Here is a 25,815-nt window from a genome sequence, read left to right on the forward strand (position 1 = left end):
CATCTCCAGACCTTTGATACATTCACATTATTTTATATATCATATTCATGAGAAAATCCATCTTTCAGACATGATGTATAGCCTAGTTGCTTTGGATGATGAAAATAAATTCAATACATTATTGAGTGATGGAGGATGGGTGGCTAATTGGCTATAGGCGAAATAAATGACAAACAATGTAAGTAACTCTTACCGTAGCACTGTCATTATCTTCTCCAGGTATTTAACATCAGTGCAATGTGCAATGTAGTTGTAGTCCAAATGCTCCACTGGAATCTTCTCATGGCGACTGAAATTGGCTGAGGTTGCCTCTTCATTTAGAAGAGAGGAGCATGTTTTAGCTTCCATCATGGCAGGATTGTAGCTACAGTAGCTTGTCTATATGGTTACCAGGTGAAATCTGCGTTGGTATACGAGCTGGCAAAGTTATGGCTAGCCGGCCGGATAACACATGTTACGCGTTTAAATCGAAGTTTATTTTAATTAACAATAACGCAGCAAATGAGCGGAAAAACGACTAGGCCTACACATTATCCTAATCCTTCTCTTAACCATAGATATCAAGTAACTTTTACCCGTGTGACTGCAGCCTGCAGGCTACCAAAGAAGACAATGGGTTGCTAGGGTTACTACACACCAAACGCAGCAGTACTTCCCCCCCCTACAACTTTATTGACTAATAGACACCCCCCCTACAACTTTATTGACTAATAGACACACACAAAATTGTGTGTGTCTGTCATGCTAAAAGCTAAATAATCGTCAGTGCATAACAAATATCATGTTATTAACATTTCGCGCCTTACCATTCCTTTTTGTATTATTGTAAAGTCTTGCACTAAAGTGTCACTGACTCTCATTTTTGACAATGTTTTTATATTACTTTATTATTAAATCAAATATGCAACTATATATTGTCCAACTACGACAGAGGACTATTATTATTAGTTATTATGATGACTAGGCCTAACACTGCGCACTTATTTGTGCGTGTGTGTGTGTGCGTGTGTGTGTGTGTGTGTGTATGTGTGTGTGCGCGCGCGCATGCCTGCCTGCCGCGAGTGAATAATTATGTGACGCACTGCTCTGCTGCTACATCGCGGAAACCACAACCAGCTGGCGGAAACACGTGACACCTAAAATAGGCTCCAAATTTGAACGCTTGTTATTGTGGGAGTGGGACACAGACGCAGTCTCAGCTACACACAGACAGGGAGTGAATGGACAATGCTCACGACTCCTAGCAGAGGCCTACAACTATTCGGATTTCGGGCCAGATGCATGAAGTTTAGCGGCTGGTTTATTTTATATTACAGTAAGTATTGTTACTTTTATGACAAACGTGTTTTCTCTGCACCACATGACGGTGTTTAGAGAACAAGTCGTGTTTTCTATAGTATAGTGTAGTAGTGCTAGGCTAACCCAAACCATTCAGCGTGCCTGCTGCTGATTCCCTATCAGAATTCGCCTTTATTATACAAGCCACCCCAAGTATTTTTGTAGACTGGCTATATTATTATTATTAGTATTATTATTATTATTATACATCGTTTCCTAAACAACGCCATAGAAGCACAAGCATTATTGCCATTTGAGCTTTTATTTAACCACAAGCCCATGGTATTCTTTGCCAAAAGAACAGAATGTACAAGTGTGTAGATCAGTAGGATATTTTATCTGGCAGTCTGGAAAGCGACGCCGTCATACTACAAAGTATAAATCCAGTGTTTTGGCGGCCACAGCTGAGTTTTGAGCGGGGTGCCACAAAGCTTGCATAGCAACAGCGATGAACAGAGCAGTTCACACAGCTGACATTTGTTTGTTTGTTTGTTTCCTACCAGATGCACGTGATTGCAATTTGATTGCAAGCAACACTGTTGTCCACTGAAAATAAATGACAACCGATTAGTACTACCGCACTTATCCGTCCGCCATAGCCCCCCTTCCCCATTTTTCTATACATATGTTTTCCGTTATTTTCAGAAGTGTATATCTGTATGTCTTTAAATGTTCTGATGAATTGAGAATGGAGGACCCTGATGTAGTCAAGTCTTTAGCTCTGGTCCATAGCTCTAATGCGTTGCATTTCGCATTAGAGCTATGGATCAGAGCTAACAAGTCTTTAGTTTGAACTGTATGTACCCATTCTACAAACTGTTATTAAAATAACATTCTCAATCAATCAATCAAGACCACCATTTCCACAAAGGTATCATTTTATGCTCCATGGCCACATGCCTGCCGCATCAAATGTTGAACGCCAGACGCCGTGGAACATTGATTGGCAGTGGCACCCAGTTGGTAGTTGATGATTTAAATTCTTTAGGAATAATCTATTTGAGATGTATTCCTAGACATAATATAATGTTAAAAGTAAATAATGGAAAACATTAGACAACAACCAAATTATCCAAACAATAACATAATATCAATAACAATATCCATTTACAAAACAAGTAAACAGACAATGAACAAACTAAACAACAGAACACAAGTCAAGCAAGCATAAGGAATGGATCATAAATTCGGAAAGCTCCGTCATGAATGTCATGATACTATACAGAATATTTAGAGTGAATAAAGTGTTAAATTATAAATACAAAGTTACTTAGAAATGATGTGGTAACATTATCCCAGTGACTAACCTTTTTTAATCTTTCCTTGCAGGATATTTTACACAATCTACCTCGTGAGTGTATCAGAGGAAAATGGATTTCACTCCTGACAATGTTTACCTTCAGAGCTGTAAAGACCAACAAATGTCCTTTTATAAAATATCATTGATAGACAGTGGCTACTGTGAATCTTTTCACAGCCCAAGGACAGCCAGTGTCGACAAGTGCAACCCGCGTAGTCCTATATCCTGCTTTCCAGATGAGTGTGATGAAACGCCTAAAGAGAACATCTCGTTGCAACGACATCAGTGCAGCACCATGTCTGTCACACCGAAGAAGGAGAGAACCAAAGAGTCTGGTAGATCTTCAGACAAAGACTTCAGGAGGGAACAACAGCCATTGTCAGTTGGCTGGTGTGAAACCCCTAAAGTATATAAGAAAGATGTCTCGTTACGACGTAGGCTTCTTGCGGGCGAACCAGCCACAAATGTCAAAACCGACAACACAAGAACTTCCAGTAAAATTAATGATTTGTCTATCGGCATCATGTCAGAGCCGTCCTTCAGTACATTCTTTGACTTTCCAGACACTGTAGTATTTGGAGCTCTGGCTTCAAGCACTTTAAAAGTGGAGCCAGATCAGCCCCTTTCTGGTGGAAAACGACGCATGTTCTTCTCTCAGACGAGGACCTCTACTTCTTCAAATGGTACTGCTGATTTTGCAAGTTTTGAGAGGCCTGTTTTGGTCACGGACACCGTCTACAATAAAAGCATCATCTCGGACCTCACTATCGCGTTGCCTGAGATGCCAATTTTGAGTAACTTCCTGTCTGCCGTGGCTGAGGAAAACTCTCAAACCCCTGTCAACCAAAGAGTGTCCAGTCATCCAAGTGTGTTGATCACACCATTGTCCACACCTACTATTAAATACCAGAGGTAGGTGCATTTTAATGCTCTTATCATCATACAAAATCACATTCCGACCAATCACAATTGGCATCTTCAATTTTCTGCCCTCACTTTTTGAGGGCCCTCCTATATACAGGTTTAATGTTTGTTTTTAGTTCAATGTTTGTTTTAAAAACGCTATTGACAATGAGGGGAAAATTTACGTCATCTTGTCCCTAACCCAAACATTAATTCCCATTAACAATAAAGATAATTTAATGTTTGTTTTGACACCGTTTGTTTTACATCACCTAATCATAGCATGATAAGAGCGCCCCTCACTTCACACGGGTGTGATTTTATCCTCAATGTGTACTTTGCTCAGCCAATCAAATCATTGCTATGGGGTGACCAGCCAATCAAACTGTAAAGGGTTTAAGTGATTAAATATACAATGCCAGAGTTATTGACTGACTACCAACCAACCCATCGCAGGTCGGTGAGTGAGGACAGCGGTTTCGGTTCCCTGGCCACTGACAAATCCCAGGACTCATCGTTGGACGGCTCATTCCAGGAACTCCTACCATCTTACAGGAGCTGTGAAAGCAGCCAGCGGCGGTCCCACCTGCAGCGTCAGCGGAGGCTCTCCACGCTCCGAGAGGGTGGCTCCCAGTCTGAGGAGCATGGCAGGAAGTCAACCAGCACAGTGTGTACCAAAAATGACCTGCCACAAGGCAAACATCAGCTCTTCCTTCAACACCAGAGCCTCTCTAAAGAGAATGAGGTGTTTGTTTTTGACAATGCCACTCCATGCAGAGCTACTTCCATCAACCTCAGTGACATCGTGACCCCCCTTCGTGCCACATCCGACAAGCAAGATTATTTTACTCCCCTTAGGACATCTGATTCTGTATCCAAGCTAAACACAACACCTCTCAACACAGCTTTCCATGCTCATCAGGATGATTTTACTCCACTCTGGACACCTGCATCCAAGCTAAACACAACACCTCTCAACACAGCCTTCCATGCCCATCAGGATGATTTGACTCCCCTTTGGACACCTGCATCCAAGCTGACACGACACGATAACACAACACCTCTCAACACAGCCCCCCATGCAGACTCCGACTATGCGACCCCTCTTAGCATTACCACACTCAAGATAGAAAGCCTTTCTCTGACCCCGGCCCTACAGCTGGTCCACGCTATATGTCAGCAGAGGGCCAGGAGACTGACGGTCCAGATCCCAAGCATGGAAGAGGAGCTTAAGTCAGCCTTGACATTGGCTGAGACCCCGGTGTCATTCAGGACCACTATGCCGCTGGCGGGCCTCATTGGCAGGAAGATGGGCCTTGGGAAGGTAGATGTCCTGACAGAACTGAAGAGCAGGAACCTCAGACATATCCTGTCTGTCATACTTGCTCATCTGTCCCCAAAGGAGATCTACAGGTTAGTAGGTTATTATAGTTAAAGAGAACTAAAATTGAAAAAAAAAAACATTTTCGTTAACTGAACTAAATAAAAACTACAATAATAATAAAAAAAACAATTGAAACTATTGTGTTTACAAAACTAACAAATGAACTGAAACTATAGACAAAATGCCCTTAGTTTTAGTTTTTCTCGTTACCAGTTAACAGTAACTGAATATATATATTTTTTAAACAAATGCTTTTGTTACTGCAGTTTGCAGTGCACCTGATAAAGTATGAAAAAAGAAAATTGAACTAAACTAAAACTAAGCGCTGTCACAAAAATAAAAACTGCAAACCCGCTAAACGAACTAAAACTTACTGAATTACTGTAAACAAATTTCAATACGAACTTAAACTAATGAAATCACACTTGAGCGGCTATTCCTACTCCAAACAGACATACATAGGGACAGTGACACAGGGCCAACCATTGGAGCAGTGTTCACCGCTCAAAAATCCAAAACTATTATAACCTTGCAGGTGAGAAGTTGATGACCCTCAGTGTATTTGAAAACATCATCACAGTTTACCATATTTCAAGCCAACGATTCACAAAGTGAATTACGTGCTTCTAAGTTATTATGAATGGAGGAATTAATTCGATTGCAAAGGTGTTTTCAGAGGCCATACACATTCAGTTCTAAGTATTCATGTCTTCCTTGTTTTTTCCCCCCGTTTTTTACAGGTTCGGTCAGGTGTGCGAAAGCTGGAATGAGATGATCTTGCAAGACAACAAGGCCAGCTGCAGGAGAAGACTTTACCTTGAAGCAGAGGCTAATATGGAGGTACTGACATTTTGCATTAGTCAGTGTTTATAAGGGATTGAATCATGTGAAACACTGTAGCAGTGTGGTTGATGTTTAGCACTTCATGTCAGTGAATATCAAGTCCAAGGCTTTTTTTTCTTTTGACCAGAGTGTGGTGGCTTAACTTTAATTCAGTAATGCCATCCCTGATCTTCACGGATTGTCTCCTGCGTGTGTTTAAATGGAGAAAGCTTTTAAATGAACTCCTCCAAAATGTGTGTTTTTGTTCCATGTACAGCTTGGCCGTGCTCCTGTCCCTGATGCAGAGACCAGACTGGCCCTTCTGAAGAGACAGGTTCTTGCATCCGTTCAGGCGAGAGCCACCAAAACCCCAAACTATTGCACTCCGCAGTCGGCAAAAGTCATTTTAACTCCGGTGCAGCGCTGTGCGTCAGATCCTGGCAGCAGCTGTAAGCGGGAGAAGTTCATACAGGTAAGTTGATGAATGACATTGACCATATTGAAAGTATAGAATAATGGTTAAAGTCGTTACACGGATTCATTCCCAGTTTGAATGGGTTAAGAAAGAAGGGAAATTCCAATTGTGATAGAGGTTAGGTTGTCTTTGGTATTTTTTTTTATTTTTTTAAACTATACTGTACAATGTCTTTTCCTTTTGAAACAGGTAGCCAAAACCCTCTTCAAGGACGAGCATCTCAAGCAGTGTCCACGATGCCAGCATCCAGCAAGGTGTCACTCAGTGAAAAAAGAGGGTGTGTGCAGCAGAGCTGACTGCAGTTTCCAGTTTTGCACAGACTGCATGTGTGATTTTCACGGGTCAAAAGAGTGCTACAGCAGATCCGGCTCTCGCAGCCAGAGCAAAAAGGACAGACTTCTTCCAGGAAGCGCTCGCAGCAAGCGGAACGTCAGGAGGCTTTGAACAGGTGGATTGTGAATTTCTTTGAGATACATTTCACATGGAACGTTATTGCACTGGTTTTGCTACCAAATGTCACGGCACTTTTTCATTACATTGTAGTTTGTCTGTTTTTAATTGTGGATCTTGAAGCAGCCTCACCAGCACATATGCAATCAAAGACAATGAATTTGGCTGTCGAGTTCTCCCCTTCCAAAATGTTTTTCATAAACTGTCTGATGTTCAATGCTCACTGTTAGCATAGTGCTCAAGATGGCTATTAACACCAATAATAGTCAAGTCTCAGATTTTATACCAGCAATATTTTTCTTGCTGTTGGTGCCACATTTTTGGCATAATTCTGTAGTGTTAATTTTGCACTTTTTTTTTTGTTTTTGCAATTTTTTTAATAAACCTTTTATATACCACAATTACATGTATCCATGTTTTCTTTTTGTGTCATTTTTTGATTTATTGATAGTAGCTAGATGGGAAATGTTGAGGGAGAAATGGGGAGTCAGTGGCATGCGGCAAAGGACTCGAACCCACGATGCTGGTCAGGCTACAGTACTTTGGAGCCTAGGTGCCCGGAAGGGTAGGCAACATTGGCACAGGGGAGGGTGATCACTGGCACACTGGCATTTTTATTTTAAAATTAAGTATTGAAAAGGATTAGGTCAGTTAAATGAAGTCTCCTACATACATCTATATACAAATTACATCCTGCACAATGCACATAATTCTATAGTCATTCAAACTCCTAACTCTGACTGGGGAGGGAGTTTGCATGGAGATAGTTGGTTTGAGTCTAATGATCATTTATTACATCTTGATGTGAAAGAATACATTTCTAAAGAAGAAAGAAAGGTTGTTTTGTATAGCCCATGGACAATCAAAATCAGTTGCAAATATTTGATTAGGACAGGGGACCTTTTAATTGCCTTTGAATCTGAATCCAACATAAAAAAAAACATGTTTGTTTAATTAAACAGAAATTAGCAATTTTCTTTTTCATTTTTATTTGTTCAGAATTGAAAAATGTGAAAACTCTAACCGAAAAATCACAAATGGTCGTGCCTTGGTCGGGCAGTGAGGCTGGATTTGTGTGAAGCCAGTAGGAAATCCTGACTTCCTGAAAGTTCATATAATGGCATGTGCCAACTTCACCTACACTGTATTACCTTAAACATGGTCATGAATACTTTCTGCTTCCAGTCACTAGTTTAAAGTCTCATTTCTCATGTCTCCACTGTCGGTGGCTAATCACCTTGTCAGCATTTAATTATCTTAACATCTCATCTAATTATCCCTTGCTACAGTACCTTATTACCTTTGAACCAAATATCACTTACCCTACCCTTTGTGGGCTCACTTAATAATTTCCTGGTCTTCAGTGACACCCTGTGGTAGAACTCATGCACTGCACTTGAACTGCAAAAAAATGCTCAATAATACAATACTATAGCTGGGGATTCTGGATTGAACATGGAGGTACCTGGATCTCTTAACAATCTGGCTAAAGGATGAAAATGTCTCAACATGTCTATAACAGTAATGAATACTTGTCCTGTTCTCTGTAGTCTACACTAGTTAAAGTTTTACTGCAGCCTGTGTTTTGAGAAAGACTCTACCTCACCTCCATGGCAACCTGGTGTGTCAGTAATTACACTGAGAGGTTGGGTGGCCAGTGAGGAAGCAGTCTCCAAATGCACTTTCTTGGCTTAACTTCCACTATGAGCTGAACAGCCATTCGTCGTGTAGCTACTTATCTGGTTAAAATGTGTGGGAAGATGGAAACGGGTAGGAACATTGTTAAAATATAGTAACATATTCATTGAACCTTTCTGTGTTTAATACATACAATGTAGGTTTGTGAGTCTTCTTTGCTGTTTTGTTTTCAGAGTTAACTCATCTGACTGCTGGAAATTTTGTGAGTGCAAATGTTTATTGAAATCCCCAAACCTTTACAGTTTTAACATGGTAAATGTTGGGTTTATAAAGAGGCATTGTGCTTATTATTATTGTGCTTATCAGACTATTGATTTTCCTCTGTTTATACAGGAACACTGTCTAGCCTCCGATGATACATTGGTGGATTTCTTTAACGATTTCCTGAGTCTGCCGGTACAGTCATACATTATCATGTCATTAATAATATATTGTTTACTATTCCGAGAAAGTAATCTGTTAACTCCTGGTCCATAAATACAATTTGGACTTGGATGCGTTTGTTTAGCCTTGTGCTTTTCTAGCTGTTGAGCACTTTGTCATTGTGCTCTTGACAGTCCTTCCCCGAGGCTTTGCTGTACAACCAGGCGACTGGGCTGTTTGAGGTGGTGAGTGAGGCAGCTGAGAGCATCTTCAGAAAGATCAGATCAGTCTTCCTGCAGAGTAAATCACACCTTCCAACTGATGACCCCACAGTGCTGGCCAGAAGTCTCCTAGTAGACAACCATTACACTGCCTGTGTAAGTGTGGCTCGAGTTCCGCATTTGTTTATCCATGTAGTTTTGGAAACTTGGTTTGACAAGAGCCCTTGTATTCTCCCTGACTTTTGCAGTGCTTGGACAAAGAGCAAGGATTCCAATGGATCATGAAAGAAAGATTCCCATTATTTATTCAAAGTGACTGCTACTTTGAATACAGGTATTTATTTCAAGTGTACAGATATCTTCTTTACAGTGTTCCTTACCTCTTATTATGCAGTGTAAAGTTGCTAATCATGCTGTAAATCATGTTAAATTATATCACATGCCGTGTCTAATTCTTATCAGTAACCATAGCAACAGCAGTCTGTTTAAGAATAAGTTGATTACACACATTGTCATGTTCTAACTTCAATTATGCACTAATTGTATGTCACCTACATACTGTATAGAGATAAACGTTTATTTGATACATTTTACTAGGATGTACCTATAGATTATAGAAGTATAGTCTGTCTCTAATAATTTCCCCCCTTTGGGCCACACCCGTTTCAGATTAGGTTAACTTGTATCTTTAACCACTTAAACCCTTTATACTACTTTGACCGGAGTACCACAGTGGTCAATACTAGGACACATCCCAAATCTCTTTGCAAATAAATAAGAATTAATGTATTCATTGTGTGATTGGTGGCACACCGCACACGTCTGTTGAATCTGCCTGTGTCTGTTCTATCCCATCTTTCCTAGGCTAGCCAAACTGCTGTCTCTGTGGAAGCCAAACCTTTGTATTCAGAAGAGGTATGGCAGCTTATTTGAAAGCACCAGTTCATTCTCAAAACCTTTTTCCCCCTCCAAGTTGACCAATGAGAATATAACACCAGCCCTGACATGCTCCGAAGAAGTCGTTCCACCAAAAAATGGTATACGTTTTCAAACAACAAGTTCTGTATGTATATACCTATGTTGAAAAATCAATGATTTTTTTAAAACATTTAAATGTATTGACATGCCCTTGTCCTCCTTCACGGAGCAGAGTCTACGAGGATGTCCTCACTCTCAGGAGAAGGATGCAGGATGAATCTCCATCCAGCATGCGTAAGTGTATCCTGCTTCCCTGAAGAAGAGGATAATCACCTTAACTCAGTTAATCACGTTAATCACCTTAACTCCGAGAAAACACAGCGACACCAGAGTCCACAACAGGTAGTTACTCCCACAAAACCACCAGCTATCATCATCACGGAAGATAAATGTTCAAATTACTCCAATGCTCAGAGGTCTGAATCCTCTGGCATTCCTATTGAAAACATGGCAGCAGAGTTGGTCAAAAATGTGATTGGAGAGGTGTTGACACAGTTGGACAGAATAAACACCCCTGACCGTTCCAGTCAGCCAGGAGACCAGATGAACACTTGCGCATACACTGACGATGAGTCCTGTCAAAGTGAAGATTGCGTCCATTCAGCTGCTATGTACAGAAACACACAGGGTGATGAAATGGACAGAGATGTACAAGAAGAGGACAAAAGGGGCGATGAAGAAATAATGGAGCTTGGTGACAAGAAAATGGCGGAGAAGACTACAACCGCAGACCAAGGACATTTCCTTGATAGTTGGTACCATGGCAGTAGACAGGGCTGGGATGAGTTCAAGGAGTTTTTATGGGGATCACCGGGAGAGAGGCTTCTAAACCTCTGGATGGATATAGAACGGCTAAGAACCATGAGACACTGGGAGAAGAACAACAGGTAGAGGACACACACACACTGGGAGAGTGAACTGAGCTAGACTTGTTTTCTGTTTCATTATGACATGCCATAACAATACGACGCTATGCAAAATCTGACAGCCTCAAGTCAGTGTGATGCCTCCTGTCTATAAAATATTCTGGTATAAAATATTTAATAAAGGCTGGGGTCAGCTGTTAAGTCTAACTTTAACATCTATCAATTGTTTTTGTTTATATTAAGACATAAGACTGATATAATGTGACTACTGGTGTGATAATATATTAGATATGACTAATATGAATCACTGTGTGAATCATCAGACATGTGGTCCTGATGAGGAGCCGGTACCTGCTTCGTGGTGGTTCAAGCAGTCTCAGTATGGAGCTGCTCTCCAGACTGGGGCTGGCTACCACCCCCTGCTGGACAGAGGGGAAACTACACCTCATCCAGCCCTGCCTCACTGAGGCTCTACTCTCCTACTGGTGAGAATCAAAGAACAAGGGCTTAGTTCATGATGTGTATAAATAATTGTGTTTATATGGCAGACTGCATCATAATCTCACATAACGTGAAACATATATAACTGACAGGGCTCCCAGGTTCTGGACCTCTCAGTGTATTCTGGAAGACCATGGAGGTGAATCCTCTCAGCTGGGCCTGTGGGCTGAGAGACACTTGAGACCTCCATCAGGGATAGACCCACACCCCCGCTGTATAACCCTGCCTCCTCTTCGACCGGACACCTGCCTGCCCAGAGCTGCTCAGACACCCGTAGGAAGACTATAGTGTATCCAACTGTGTAGCCTTTGTGTATGCAATGGGCTATACAATTAAAGTAGCCTTTTCTTGCATTACAACTGAAAAGTGTTTTTTTTACTGAAACAAACTATGGTGAACATATCTTTCATTCTATACAATGCCAAATCTCTTTTCATAGTGTGCCTTATTGTATGGTAGACTATGACTCACGGTACACTGTAAATTACTGCTGACCATTTTCCACAGCATGCTGCCATTAAGAAGTAATTTGGGCTCAATATGAAGCCAGACCAATGGTATGGTTCTTTAGTGTCCTATCATGTGTGCACGCGTTTATTGCTCTTTCTTTTCCTGTGTTTGTGTCCTCAGTCCTATTTCAGCAGCAGTCCTAGTCCAGTGTTTGGGAGCAGAAGAATGGAGAGGATGCTACAGGCTCTTCATGTTGACTCTAGGGCGGGTTTATTCTTCACACAGTTCTGTGAAGTTTCTGGAAGCCAGGTCCAGTAGCAGCTAAATTATGATTGTTTTACAGCTAATCAATAAGTAATAAGTAATGTTACATGCCGTCAAAGACACATCCTCTTATAATCCTTTTGCTAATTAGGATCTCACACTTCTAAACTTAGGATCTCACACTTAGGATCTCACACTTCTAACCTGAAGTGATGTTGTTTGTAAAGAACAACATCGCCTCGGCTGCGGCACCACATCCTACTAGAGAGCATAGCAGTGGGCGTGGTGTTCTGGACCCACTGACAAATCTGCCATTCATTTTTTTTCCCATAGAGATTTACAAAAATATTTATATCAATTATTTTAAGCCTAGAATCAAGCCATCCAGGATCGTGGTGAGCCATGACCATAAAACCTTTGATTCTGTAAAAGGGTATTTATTAAATCAGGGTTCCCATGGTCATGAAATTCCTTGAAAAAAATTAGAAATAACTTTTTCCTGTACTGGAAATGGATCAAAGGTCCTGGAATTGTATTAAGGGTCTTGGAAAATATATTTGACTATGCAATTTTTGGGACAGCATTTCGAATACATTTTACACTAAATATGTAAGAAAAGTAGTTTTTTTCTTCAAACGGGCTGCGTGATTGCAGCATAATGCATAGGGCATGACAAAAAGAACAGATCTACAAGCTCACAGTTCAATTCAGCATGATGCGTAGTTGCGTAGCTTGTAGATCTGTTCCTTTGTCATGTGACACCAACCTGTGCAGCTGCAGGGCATGAGTGGAACGGTGAGAGCAAATTGCACTGACTGATTGTTATATAGTCCTGGAAATTGGGTTAAATATCTTGGGAAAGTTTTGAAATTTCATTGGAAAAAATGTGTGGGAACCCTGTTAAATGTAGTATATCATTATAATGAAATATGCCATTTCACAGAATCAAAGGTTTTATGGTCATGATTCACCAGGATCCTGGATGGCTGAAGGCTAGGCATAGAATAATTGATATAAATATTTTTGTAAATCTCTGGGAAAAACGTATTAGAGAGTTTTCAGTGGGTCCAGAAAACCACGCCCACTGCTATGCTCTATAAATCCTGTGATGGCATTCTGATCACATCCTACAAATAATCTAGGAACTACTTACCTGAAAGCCCCCTATACCTCCCATCCTCCAAGCAGTTCCTACCGGAATAGACGGCACGTTATAATTGACAGTACATCTATCCCGATAATAGTCTAAAGTTAAACAGTGAAAAGTTCCTTTTACCATATTCATTCTGCCAAACTTTGCAGTGTTCCATTATGGAGATATTGTGTACAGAATGATGGCTGGACATTTTCCCATTAGATTGCTACTAATGGCCATTCTTCTTGGTGTCTGGCCATCCTCTATATCACGTCTCTCCAGTGGTTGGCGCAGGCGAGTGTCTGGCCATCCTCTATATCACGTCTCTCCAGTGGGTGGCGCAGGCCAGTGCAGGTCATCTCCAGTACATTGTGGAGCATACAGTAGATACATCTCATGATGTGGTCCATTGTTTGTGGTTCGCCAGTCGCCACACACACATGCATGACCACATGCCCACCACAACACCCCTACAACTGGACAAATTTATCCCCCTCTACGCGTCAAGAAACATTGATATTTACACCCACATAACTCCTTTTCCTATTTCTTATATTTGTATTATTGTTAAATGTTTTGTTTTGCGCTCCTACTCCAGCCTCTTGTGTAATGTTAATCTGTCCTGATGTCTGCATCAGTTGTTTTCTCCTATCCCCATTCCATACCTCCTTCAAATCAAGAGGCTTACCTCTTGCCAGACTATCACTGTAGATAAATATTTGTTTGTTCTCAATCAAGTGTCCAGCCTGGTTAAAGGTTAAATAAAATACAAAAATGGTCTGTTAATCACATTGTTTACAGCTGACAAGGAATATGTTTCTGTGGTGATGATGCCAATCATAAACCTCTTGTGACGTGTTTATCTCTTCCTGCTGTCTCAGCTTTGGGAGAATGCTGTGAACCTGTGGATTGACCTACAACAATACCATCACTTATTTTATCAGGACGGACTGGACCCTTACAGAGTACAACGACAAGCACAGGTCAGTTGCTCAGTCACATGTTGAGACAGGCAGGCAGGCAGGCAGGCAGGCAGGCAGGCAGGCAGACAGACAGACAGACAGACAGAGACACACACACGCACGTACGTACGTGCACACACACGCACACACACGCACACACATGCATGCGCACACACACACACACACACACACACACACACACACACACACACACACACACACACACACACACACACACACACACACACACACACACACACACACACAGTTGTGGTACAGTCACATCTCAAGAGACACAATCAGCTCCAGTAAGTCAAAGTTGATTTGTAAAGAGTTACAGCATAAGCTGTTCCATAGACATCATTAACACTACTGTCATACTGTACCCCGCTGGCCAAGGGAGCGTGTGTGTAACAGAGAGAGAGGGTTGGCACCGACCGTTTTGTGTTTGAGTGACGGTCTTGGCACTCTAACACACAAATAATCTAATCTTTCTCATATACCCACCATAGTAAAGCCAGGGACCCCCACTTTATGCCCACACACACTAAACGTGCACATGCTCATGCATAGCTAACCTCAATCATTCTCTGGCTGGCCACTCACTGTACCCCTCACAAAGTGCCCACAAAAACAAGTGAGTCAGACCCCCCAGGATCCCACCAGTTCAGCGACCCAGAACCACCTCGTCTGGTTAGAACTGGACCACGGAAGAAAACGGGCCTATCCAGAATACTTCACACTCTCAGTGGAATATATTTTCCTCCGTTTAACCTTTTATTTAAACAGGGTAATCACACGGGAGAGGAGTATCTCTTTTTCCAGTGCGACGTGGCCAAGAGTGTAAATAGTGATGTTGCTGTGGCATGATGGCCTCAGTGATGAGAGCTGGTCAATAGTGTGGATTGGGATGATGACGTGATTTATGAGAACATGAAAAGCAGGAAGAAGATGATGATGATAATGATGGTAATCATAATAGAGAACACGATGATGATGCTAGTGATGAATGATGATAAGTTTCTGAAAGTTTAACGATTTCTCCTCTTGTTTCTCTTCTACTCTCTTCTCCCCCCTTCCTCTCCATCTCTCCTCTCCTCTCCCTCCCCACAGATCCTTTACTCCACCTATCTGTGCAGCTCAGCCAGTAGGAGTGTCGGGGCAGATGAGGAGACGAGGAGGGAGGTGTACGGACGTCTGACGCCGGCGTTTGAGGAGCTGTTTGACGAGGTTGAGGAGCAGATCCTGGTCCTCCTCCTGGAGCCATGGACACAGCTGATCTCCAGAGATGGAGAGTTCTACCACAGGGTACTGGAGCTCAGCCCAGGGCCGGGGGGTGCTGTTCACTTGCAATTTAACTAATGGATTTTCCTCCAAAACTCGTATATTGAACAGAACTTTTTTTTGGCACGAGAATATTTCCATATCCAACCTATTAAGAACAGAGGAGAAAGAATAAAGCAGAAAGTGATGAAATGTCTGCTGATACCTTACTCGGTCCCATTGATTTGATTTTGATGTGTGACATATGTGTGAAAATAAAAAGAGAATGAGGTGTTTACGTTGTGTTTGAGCTTGGGTTTCCTCATCTGGGTGTGGTGAACGTCTTTCTGATTTTGTGTGTGTGTGTGTGTGTGTGTGTGTGTGTGTGTGTGTGTGGTCTGTGCTTACTGCAGGTGACTGTCCAGGAGGAGATGCGTCGGGTGGACAGCGAGGAGTACAGAGAGCTTCAGAGCCTGCGTGCAGAGTCAGAGCTCAGACTGAGACAGGTCAGATCAACCAGGGATTCTGCTTATTTTTGCCGTTGGCCTCTTGTTTTGCCTTTAGGCTGACACTGTGACTTTCCACTCCGTCTATGTTTCGTCTCAGTCGTTATCTCTCTGTACGATCTCTCATCCTCCTCTCCTCTTTCTCCGTCTGGACAGGTGGATCCGTGTAAGTCTACCCCACCTCCATCACGTCCCGCTACGCCCTCAGAGGGACATACTAATGCTTGGTTGAATGTCTCGCCGCGATACCATGGTTACCGTCTGGGTTCCTTACTCCGTCATCGCCATGAGATCCAGCACTTCCGGTCCTTCCTGCAGGAACACGACGCCAGGTGGGGAAATTATTGATGTCCAGAGTGCATGTACACTCACACAAAGTGCATGTACACTCACACAAAGTGTGTTGCTTTGGGCTTCACGACACAAAAAACGAAAACATCCACCAAGCATGAGTTAATGTTATAACGTCCCTTCAGCTATATCGGTGTGCGTGCGTGCATGCATGCATGCGCATTTGCGCAATATCATCTGTCCATGTCATGCATATTGCAATTTGTGTGGTTATGTCTTTTGAATGTGATTCCATTCAGTGTCCACTTGAGTTGTTGGCTGGACCTAGATCAGTACAGAAGGACTCCCCAGAAGAATAAAGATGTCAGGCTGGAGAAGTCATCTTCCATCAATCACAACCAAATACCTCGACAGAAAGTACTTCTTTGGCCCCAACAGCCCCGCTTCAGCAGAGCAACAAGAGCATGTAAGTCCACACATTATTTAGAAGGCAGAGATATTACATTTTATTTACTTTTGTTTCAGTGATTACAATTTTATGCTTCCATTGAATTAAAATCATCGCGAAACACTTGAAAGCGCATGAGCCGTAGGCTTCAGAAGACGAGCTCACATACGTTGATATTTAGAATCCGTTATGCATTTGAGATTGACAAGTTGAGGGGACTGTGGCTCTGAAAGGCGTACCACTCATCTATCTGTGGTGTCCTGCAGACTGCCTGCTGACAGCTGTGACAGCAGTGTGATGGTAGAAGATGGAGGATGATAAAGCTGCTTAGAGTTAGAGTGAGATGACTGTGGTTTGGATCAGGAGGACAGCGTCGATTGGCTCCAGTAACAATGACAGTTGGATGAAATCTCTCCTGACATTTATAGATGGAGATTAGGTTTCTAGGTTCTAGTATTACGACAGGGGGCCACTGGCCATGGGCTTGGAATGAGCAGTACAGACTTCCTGTTTTTTTTCTGTTTTTTCTTTCAATTGTCTGTAGCTGAGCTGGCCGCCACAGAGCTTTTCTAATGTCATGGAAATATCTGATGCATCAGACTTGATACATAACAGCCAAATGACTATTCACCAACGCTGATCTGAGGGCGTTCCTGCGGTGGGCTTAGATGATGTACTTGTGACATCATGGGTTCAACTTTGAACTTAAGACCTACAGTACTGTATGTCTCCCCCTTGCTCTCTCCTCCACAGTAAAATCCAGAGTGTTGATTTAACTTGGAAAAAATTACCGTTAAAGTAAAACATTTACACTGAAATAACTGTAGGCCTACATGCTGGATTTGACTGTGAATCCCTCATGCTACTCTACTCTACATTCTAACGTAGCATAAATACCATAGACTGGGGGGTTTCTGTAAATTGGATGTGGCTCTGTGACTCTTGCATCTCTGTCTGGGTTCCTGTCTGCGTGAGGCGTGTAGAGAGACTGACAGCTTTACTGCCTTGGACCTTCCCTCTCTCAATCAATCAGTCATTCAGTCACAGATTGGCCCCCTTTCATCTGCAGACTCACCCACTCATGTGCCATGACTGGTTCTCATTTGGTCTGGTGTGTGCGTGTGTGCGTGCGTGCGTGTGAGAGATGTGAGAGAAAAAATAACTGAAATAGGGAGACATTAGAGAGAAAGCGACCAGAGGGACGGAGAGAACAGAGTGACAGAAAGCCCAGCAGGAGTCAGGAGAGAGAATCTCCTGCTGTGAGCAGCCTTCCCCCATACTGTATATGTTCTTATTGTGGTTTAGAGCCGTCCCCCAGGGATACCAGACCTCTGTATATGTTCTTATTGTGGTTTAGAGCCGTCGGACCAATGCTGTCTCCACCCCATCATCCTCACATCCTTAACATTTACAGTATAGCACACACACGCATGCACGCAAACGCTTGCGCAACCAAGCCCATCTAAAACTTCTCTATTCCATCTCTGATTCTTCATATTTGTGTTTACATGTGTATTACAGTATGTATGTCTACTCTATGCAGATAATGTGCCTGGCAGGTGGACCTGAGCGCTTAAAACACGAACGTCTCTCGAACTCTGTCGTGGTGGAGATCCAGGATATTGTTAGGAGACACATTGAGAAGACATGGCTTCCTCTGTTCTTGGCTACAGCAGAGTTCACAGAGAGACAGAAGGTTTGTGTGGCGTCTGTTTTAGGCTTCTAGACATTTTTGAGTCGTTTGAGACGTTTCTGAGTCTCTAGATATGGTTCCAGACACATAGTTTAAAATAAACACTTTTGGAACATGTTTGATAACATTCTAACACATTAAATGTATGGGTTATATTTGGAATACTGAATAGCAGACATGGATATGTTTTCCTAATGCTTTTTGTTTTAGGTGGATTAGTTTTAAGTTAAAAAATATTGGTGGGAAAGCATTTGATGAATACATAGCAGCAATTCTGATGATATTGTTCCTCATTTGTGTTTTCAGCTATATTCTGTGTATAGTGTTTAGTTGGACAGGTAAAAACATCAGCTAGATAATTTGATAAAAACAACTTGTTTAGTAGTGAGCATGTAAAGTAAGTCAGTATATTATTGAAAGGTAATTGCCATGGGGAGCTAAACAGGGGGTTATTCTCAGATGCACATCTCCATACATTGTTGTTGATTTATCTAAGCCACAAATAAATCAACTACAGAATATATGGATATACTGTATGCACACAATGTCTTCTATGCAAGCATGATGGTCATACATGGGTGGCCAAGAACTCAAGAAGATATGGAATATCATGTTAATGTGTATCAGAGTCAAAGTCAGTGTTTTTTTTATAGAGAAGAACAGTCTTAAGAAACAGACCGCACTCACAGAATAAATGTTTGCGCTTTTAATTTACAGTCTGACAAACAGATATGTTTCGGCTCCTGCAGGCCTTCCTCAGTGGTGTTGGCTGTCAGTAGAACAGACTTAGCTTTTAATAACAGAGAAGAACAACAGTGTACCAAGACACTGTGGTCAAGAGTTTGCATTGTTAGTCATTACTCATTCTCTCAGAATCCTTCCAGGCATTTAGACAGGCCAGTGCTTTGGAGTCAGGGAAGCGTGAATGAGGCTGCTATATGAGAAACCATAAAATACCAGCATTGTCAAAGCGTTCTCTGCTCTGGAGTCATCAGGTGTTAACACACGAACCACAAACTCATCAGCTGCGCCTCATTATCTTATCGAGTTCAGCTTGTCAGGACACAGATCCTCTCATTCATTAGGTAATGAGAGGCAAATGAGAGGTAGATGAAGTTTAGCGTTACACACCGGAGAAGAGAGGAGAGGAAGGCAGAGGTGAGAGAGATCGGCCTGGAGGCTTAGACAAAGAGGTAAATGTCCTCTTGAGAAGTAGCAGAGGATAGAAAGAACACAACCTAGTAGTGGGCTTTCGACATCGAGTGCAACAGAGAGGCTTGAGAGGTGTTGAGTGTCCCCGCGTAACCCTAGATTACTCGGTGTCTTGACTGTTGACCCCTGTGTGTGCATGTGTGCGTGTTCCAGCTCCAGGCAGCAGACAAGCAGAGCTACGGGCGAAGCAGAAGGAGAGAAGCCTGGAAGGTAAGGTGAAATCCTCTTTGGAAGCCGGTTATTTTGAACAGAGAAAAATGAGCCATTTCCTGGACTGAAAAGTGTGTGTGATTTACTTCACAACTTGGCTTGATGCACTGAATCTGTCAAACGTCACTTTGGAATTGCTGTTAGTTTTCCTAAATTCGTTCCAGGATAAACAGGATTAAAGCATCGCTATTGCTAACATGCCTTTAATGGCCTTTAGAATGTGTTCCACTAAGCTCTGTTCCCATGACCCCCATCCTGCCTTTATAGCTGAACTATGATAAAAAACATGAGCCTTTCATACTCCCTACAGGAACATGTAGTCTGCATTCACGTTTTCTTTCTTTCTTTTTCTGAAATGTTATGTTAATACAGGCAATTAACAGGTTATCAGAAAACTCACAACCAAATCAAACAATATCTTATTTTCTTGAATAACCATATATATATATATATATATATATATAAAAATTTCAACTTTACAATTCGTGGACAAAAATGTCTTTATGATGGGATGAATTTGACCGATTCTAAATGACTTTCATCATGCAGCATCTCCCCATATCCCAGCAGGCCGAAGGGCTGTGGATGAGTTCATCCAAGGAGATTCTGCTATTCAGACAGGTCCTGCACAACCCCGTCACGTGCCACCAGTTCCAACGCTTCGTCTCTCTGAAGGGAGACTTCCTGGAGAACGATGTGCTGTTCTGGCTGGAGGTCCAGAGGTACAAGGTAAGAAGATGATTGAAGGTTTGATGTAGCCTACTGTATGTGTGACCATGCTGTTTATTTCATGGTTCATGTCATTGTAGGAACGGTAATTGTATTTACATCTAAACCTATTCATCTGATGTTCTGGTGTTAAATACAAGAGACGACAAAACAATGGATTGCATTGAGCTGGATTAACTATGGACTGTATTAACTATGGACAGATCATATATTATTATGAAATGATACTGAACTAGAAATGTGCACACCTCAGAGCACAGATCTCCACCCGGCCTGGTTCACTACCGACTGTTCCCAACCCATACTGTTCGGTACAGTACATGGATCTACCTAGAGATGAATGATGTGTTATCACGGCCGCAATATTGATCCAGTCAAGCCGGGCCTCCTAATACACTACATGTCTATGGAAGCAGTCCGTCTCTCCACAATTCACTGATCCTAGATCCACTGATCCTAGATGGTTGGCTGGTTGTAATGTCACTGACCTTTGTACTCCTTAATATTGGAATAAGCATATTCTATTTATATTTTACAAAAACAAATAACCATGGCTGTGACGGATTTGCGTTTTCAAGTGTGCTGTATAGCAAATGGCAGCAGGACACTGATACTAATTGAATGTGTGGGTTGTTAACTTCTTTGAACACACAGTGCAGTCTTCATCACTTGCAAAATACCTCTAAATCCATACAGACACCCTCTCCAATGTCTCAGAAAACTAGAAGAGTACATAATGCTGCTCTTCTTAGGTATAGTTAAATCCATTATAATTTCAAATTGTACATCACATTCCTGATGACAGCATCTAGAGTGGGAACACCAATGTTCACAAACAATTGGCTGGCGCTTGTCCACCCCGGGAGCCTCAGCAGGATTCTGAGAGCATCATTATATACATGTATTATATTTCCCTTCACTGTAGCTGTACCACAAGTGGGCAGTATACAGTCAGTGGTGTACAGTAAGCTTTAAAAAGGGTGATCTTGACATAAAAGTCATGTGATAACATGCTGGCTAAATTATATTAATAATTAAATTATCTCTGTTCTCTTCCAACAGGACCTGTGTCACTCTCACAGTGACGAGGCCACCATCCAGCAGAAGATCTCCACCATCATTAGCTGTTTCATCAACTCCTCCGTGCCCCCTTTGGTCCAGATTGACATTCCTCCTGAACAGGCCCAGCGGATACTGCACAAACGCAAGGAGCTTGGCCCTTACATCTTCAGAGAGGCACAGGTGTGTTCATTTATCTCTATGGCCAACGCATCACAGCGCAATGCATTGTAAGCTTGGAGATCTTCAAGTACAGTATACAGGCTAGAGGGTGTTCACTCAGAGTTGAAATGTGGACGAAACAAACTGATAAGTAATTTAAAACTATAGAATTCATAGTGAAAAGTGAAAGCTTAAGAAGCTGTGTGACCCTCGTATAAATAAAGCGCATTAAGAAGATAATTGCATGTCAGCGTGGTGGAGCGATAGTGTTAGTGTAGTTAAATGATGGACAACAGTAGGACATGATTTGTCCTACTTTAGCAAGGCGGCGGCATCACTCATGGCTCGGTAGAATGGACGTGAGCTGCACTGCGGATTGCGCTGATGCAGTCCATGGAAGGCTCATATTATTGCATTGCGTGCACGCGTTTGTCTGTGTGACAATGAGTGCGTGCATACCCATCTCTCTCTCTCTCTCTCTCTCTGTGCGTGCGTGCGTCCGTCCGTCCGTCCGTCCAGATGTCGGTGTTCAGTGAGTTGCTGAAGCTGTGGCCTCAGTTCCAGACTTTGAGGAGCAGCGTGAAGGAGGAGCAGCTCCTGCCACTGCTGGACGAGCAGAGAGTGAAACACAGAGCCAGGCTGCAGAGGCGGAGGACGAAGGAACAACAGGTCAACAAACACACACCTGGCAAATGGCTTTATATGGATGTATAACATTTAAAATGTCTGAATTTTGAATGTGAAAATATGAATTATATGAATTTGATTACAACGTGTATATTATACAGCATGATTAGTGAAACTTAATTTAGAATTTAACCACTTTCTAAAGGTTGGGGAAATAATCGAGACCTACACCATTCGATTAGGCGTGCTCCGAATAGCGGGGGAAAGTGGTCAAAACAAAACTAAAAGTAAAAGATGAAAATCATGCTTTTCGACGACCTACTGTACTATAGTCATTGGTTTTCCAAAATCATGAATATTTCTATTCTTGATTTAACCGCTTTCTAAAGGTCGGAAAAAAATCGAGACCTACACCATTCGATTCGGCGTGCTCAAAATATTGGGCGGGGGGGGGGCCTGGAAAGGATGAAAATCATGCTTTTCGATGACATACAGTATGCCATTTTTCATGGTTTTCCATGGAATGATCATAAGATTCTATCACCGTCTGTAGTGCAGGATGAGATGGAGACACAAGAGGAAGAAGTAGAGGAACAGGAGGACAAGTTGACGAGGGAACAGAGCAGAGTGATATATTCTCCTACACAGCAGGTGAGGATGTTATACCGCTGTGCCAAAGCACCGTGTGCACTTTTGATAAGGAGGAATATGGTGATGAAGATGAGGTATCACTATAGATGATTTTACAGCCACCTCTGACCAGCCAGTATTGGAAAAGGAGAGAGTAATCCAAGCATATAATGATTTTCTTTATGCGTTCCTTCAGATGTCTTGGTCGTACTCCAAGTACATGGCAGCTCTGAAGAGAGAGGAAGTGCTGCTGAAAAGACAGAGTCAGTTGGAAGTAGTCGCTTCATTCTCCACAGGCTCAGGTACACACTTGTATGAACATGCATGCACACACACACACACACACACACACACACACACACACACTACAAACCCTGCAGGCCAAGCGTGTCAGACCTTGCACCAAATACTTCAACCTTTCTTAACGTAATATCAAAGAAGCAGGTGAAAGCTAAATCAAACTGACCTTTCAGAATCATGTACACTGTACATGATTCTGAAAGGTCAGTTTGATTTAGTGGGTGAGCGAACATACTGTACATTGTACAGTATGTTCGCTCACCCACTTCATCCTGTCTAATAGACATCAGTGTTAGTGCAGTAGTTAGACCCCGGTCCAAATTGAATGTCGTAAATGAAGCGTGGTATTAATGCTCGGCTCCATAGTGAATGAGGGCTATTGTAAATGAAGCATGGTGCAAATGGTGCTTTAATGGGACTTCTATGTGGGAGTCTTCCTAGTGGGAAAACAGATGGAGGTCATCATCATTTCCTATGTAGAGCTGACTAGCTTGGCGTGGAGTGCCAGGACTATGACAAGGACTGAAGGACTATGAGGAGACATGGGGAATGACTATAGAGCATTGTGTGTATATACCTAGAACAAAAAGGTGTCACAGTATAACATTTGTGGGATAAAAAAACCCCTCAAACCTGTGTTTAAAATACACCTGCCTTTAAAAATGTAAAGATATATTTGTCATCTTGTCACTAACCCACATACTGTATGTGCTTCTGTAAATAACACAGCCTGCAGACGGTATTTCTCCAACTCTATGACAGCAAATGTTCTCTCTCCTCCAGATGGCTCATCTTCTGCAGGCCACAGCTTCATGTCAGCTGGTAGCAGACGCAGCCTGCTGCGCCCATGTGTCCTCTCGCCTAGGACAGACAAGGTACAATAACGGTGAGCAATGTGGGAACAACAACCTACACCTCAACTCACACTTGCCATTTTAACTACAGTCTCTCTACATAAAACAGTAGGCTAGTCCCAGTCCAGAAGTCCAGTATCCTGTTGTAGTTAATTTTCCCATAGCTTTTGTTTGATTGGCTCTGCAGCAGAGTTGAACTGGAAGCACAGACAGTTTTGTCTCCATTTCAACAGTTTTGAGACACATCGGGCATCAGCTATGGGAAACTCAACCATAATAAGTAAATGAGTATTCAACCTTCTGGGCGTTTATTAGGATCACAGAGTCTGACTATTCGGTCAGAAAGAAAGATTGACAAAGGTAGATGACAGAATATGGCCATGGACGAGTCTTGTGTAACATCCAGTGAAACCAAAGCATAAGAGCAAGCAATCTAGTTAGTTAGAGTACACAACACGTGTGTCACAGACACAAGACTATGATGGACACTGTTATCTGAGCACAAATGATGAGAGAAAACTGAGAGCAGCAGACTCCGCTGCCTGGTCCCCAACATATGGCCTGTTGTTGCCATGACGCTAGGGCTGGGTTTGCAGAGGCAGTCTTTGTAACAAAGACCTGATCTGGTCATAAATGGTTAACTTGGAAAAGCTATCAAAAATGTGTTAAATGCTTATTATTGAGAGACAAACTGTAAGTGAAGATGATATTTGAATATATTTGACCTCAGTTCACAAGTGGCTCAAACCAATTTGCCCTCAACAGCAGTGGTGTAAAGCATGATCTTGAAGTAAATTTACTCAAATACTGTAAGTACAATTTTGAGGTATTACTATTTTTGTATTTGTAATGCATATATATACACACATATAACACTTGTGAACTGGGACATTGTGGGACATACGCTTGTACTTGTACTACAGGCTCACAACGTGACACGTTGGAGCACGTCGATCTGCTATTTTCACTGAATGTTCGTTTAATAGGACAGGCACAAAATAGGGATATCATGGTACGTGTGGTTAAAGTAGTGTAGACTGAAACACTGCAAGTCCCTCGTTAAACTGACTGACAGTTCTCTTGCCTCTCCAGTTTCAGATGTCTTCCAAGACAGTGTGACTGACATCTTGGCCTTCATGGACAGAAGCAGGATGACACAGCTACTGTGTGTGCCAAATAATATATAACAACTTTCATATACTGTATCACTTTGTGTTTTAGCCTAGGCTTTATCTCTAGACATTTGAATGTTTATGAACCACAATGGAAACAAGTCTCTGGCTCTTCTGTCATTATCTATTCAGACTTTTGAGAACAGCATGCACAGTTTTTTTCAAATCCTCCAAAACCACGTAAAGCGACATGCTATAGTATGCCGTCCGAAACCAAATATGAGAAATGTATAACTTTGGCATGCTACTAGTCCTACATACTACACTTAGAAACCCCATTCAAACCTATTTAGGTTCATCTTACGGTGGACATGTGTGCCTGAAAAGGAATCTTTTGACTTTGGTCACTTCTTGTATTTGTGTTTATTAAAGGACCAAGAAGACACGCAGTGACTTTGGTCACTTCTTGTATTTGTGTTTTTTTTTCTTCTCCTTCTTCTTCCGCCAAAAATAGCTGTTCTGACTGAACCGTGCAGTCGGTTTTTACGAATCTTGGTAATCTGGTAGAGGGCCATGCCAAACGGTGACCATGTGAAGCCCATGACCATT

General features: G+C 42.1%; 2 protein-coding genes across 2 annotated transcripts; both read left to right on the forward strand.

Annotated features, from left to right (window-relative positions):
- The first annotated feature begins 1,198 nt into the window (after positions 1–1,198).
- On the forward strand, positions 1,199–6,891 carry fbxo43 (F-box protein 43). Its single transcript, XM_080767536.1, has 6 exons — positions 1,199–1,315; positions 2,668–3,550; positions 3,998–4,954; positions 5,666–5,765; positions 6,025–6,219; positions 6,412–6,891. Exons 2-6 carry the CDS (start codon positions 2,709–2,711, stop codon positions 6,664–6,666), a joined length of 2,349 nt encoding a protein of 782 aa, XP_080623662.1. The 5' UTR covers positions 1,199–1,315; positions 2,668–2,708; the 3' UTR covers positions 6,667–6,891.
- Positions 6,892–8,127: 1,236 nt separating this feature from the next.
- rgs22 (regulator of G protein signaling 22) lies at positions 8,128–25,473 on the forward strand (the record flags this gene model as incomplete). Its single annotated transcript, XM_080768280.1, has 25 exons — positions 8,128–8,133; positions 8,704–8,766; positions 8,928–9,110; positions 9,203–9,288; positions 9,819–9,869; positions 10,105–10,166; positions 10,537–10,819; positions 11,122–11,283; positions 11,392–11,572; positions 11,930–12,058; positions 14,030–14,131; positions 15,224–15,418; positions 15,787–15,879; positions 16,036–16,211; positions 16,470–16,533; positions 16,571–16,636; positions 18,162–18,314; positions 19,677–19,733; positions 20,304–20,462; positions 21,525–21,704; positions 22,203–22,352; positions 22,869–22,961; positions 23,137–23,242; positions 24,024–24,115; positions 25,187–25,473. 25 exons carry the CDS (start codon positions 8,128–8,130, stop codon positions 25,211–25,213), a joined length of 2,919 nt encoding a protein of 972 aa, XP_080624406.1. The 3' UTR covers positions 25,214–25,473.
- Between the last annotated feature and the right edge of the window lie 342 nt (positions 25,474–25,815).

This window comes from Protomyctophum bolini (genome assembly GCF_963924005.1).
Source record: "Protomyctophum bolini genome assembly, chromosome: 7".
NCBI lineage: Eukaryota > Metazoa > Chordata > Actinopteri > Myctophiformes > Myctophidae > Protomyctophum > Protomyctophum bolini.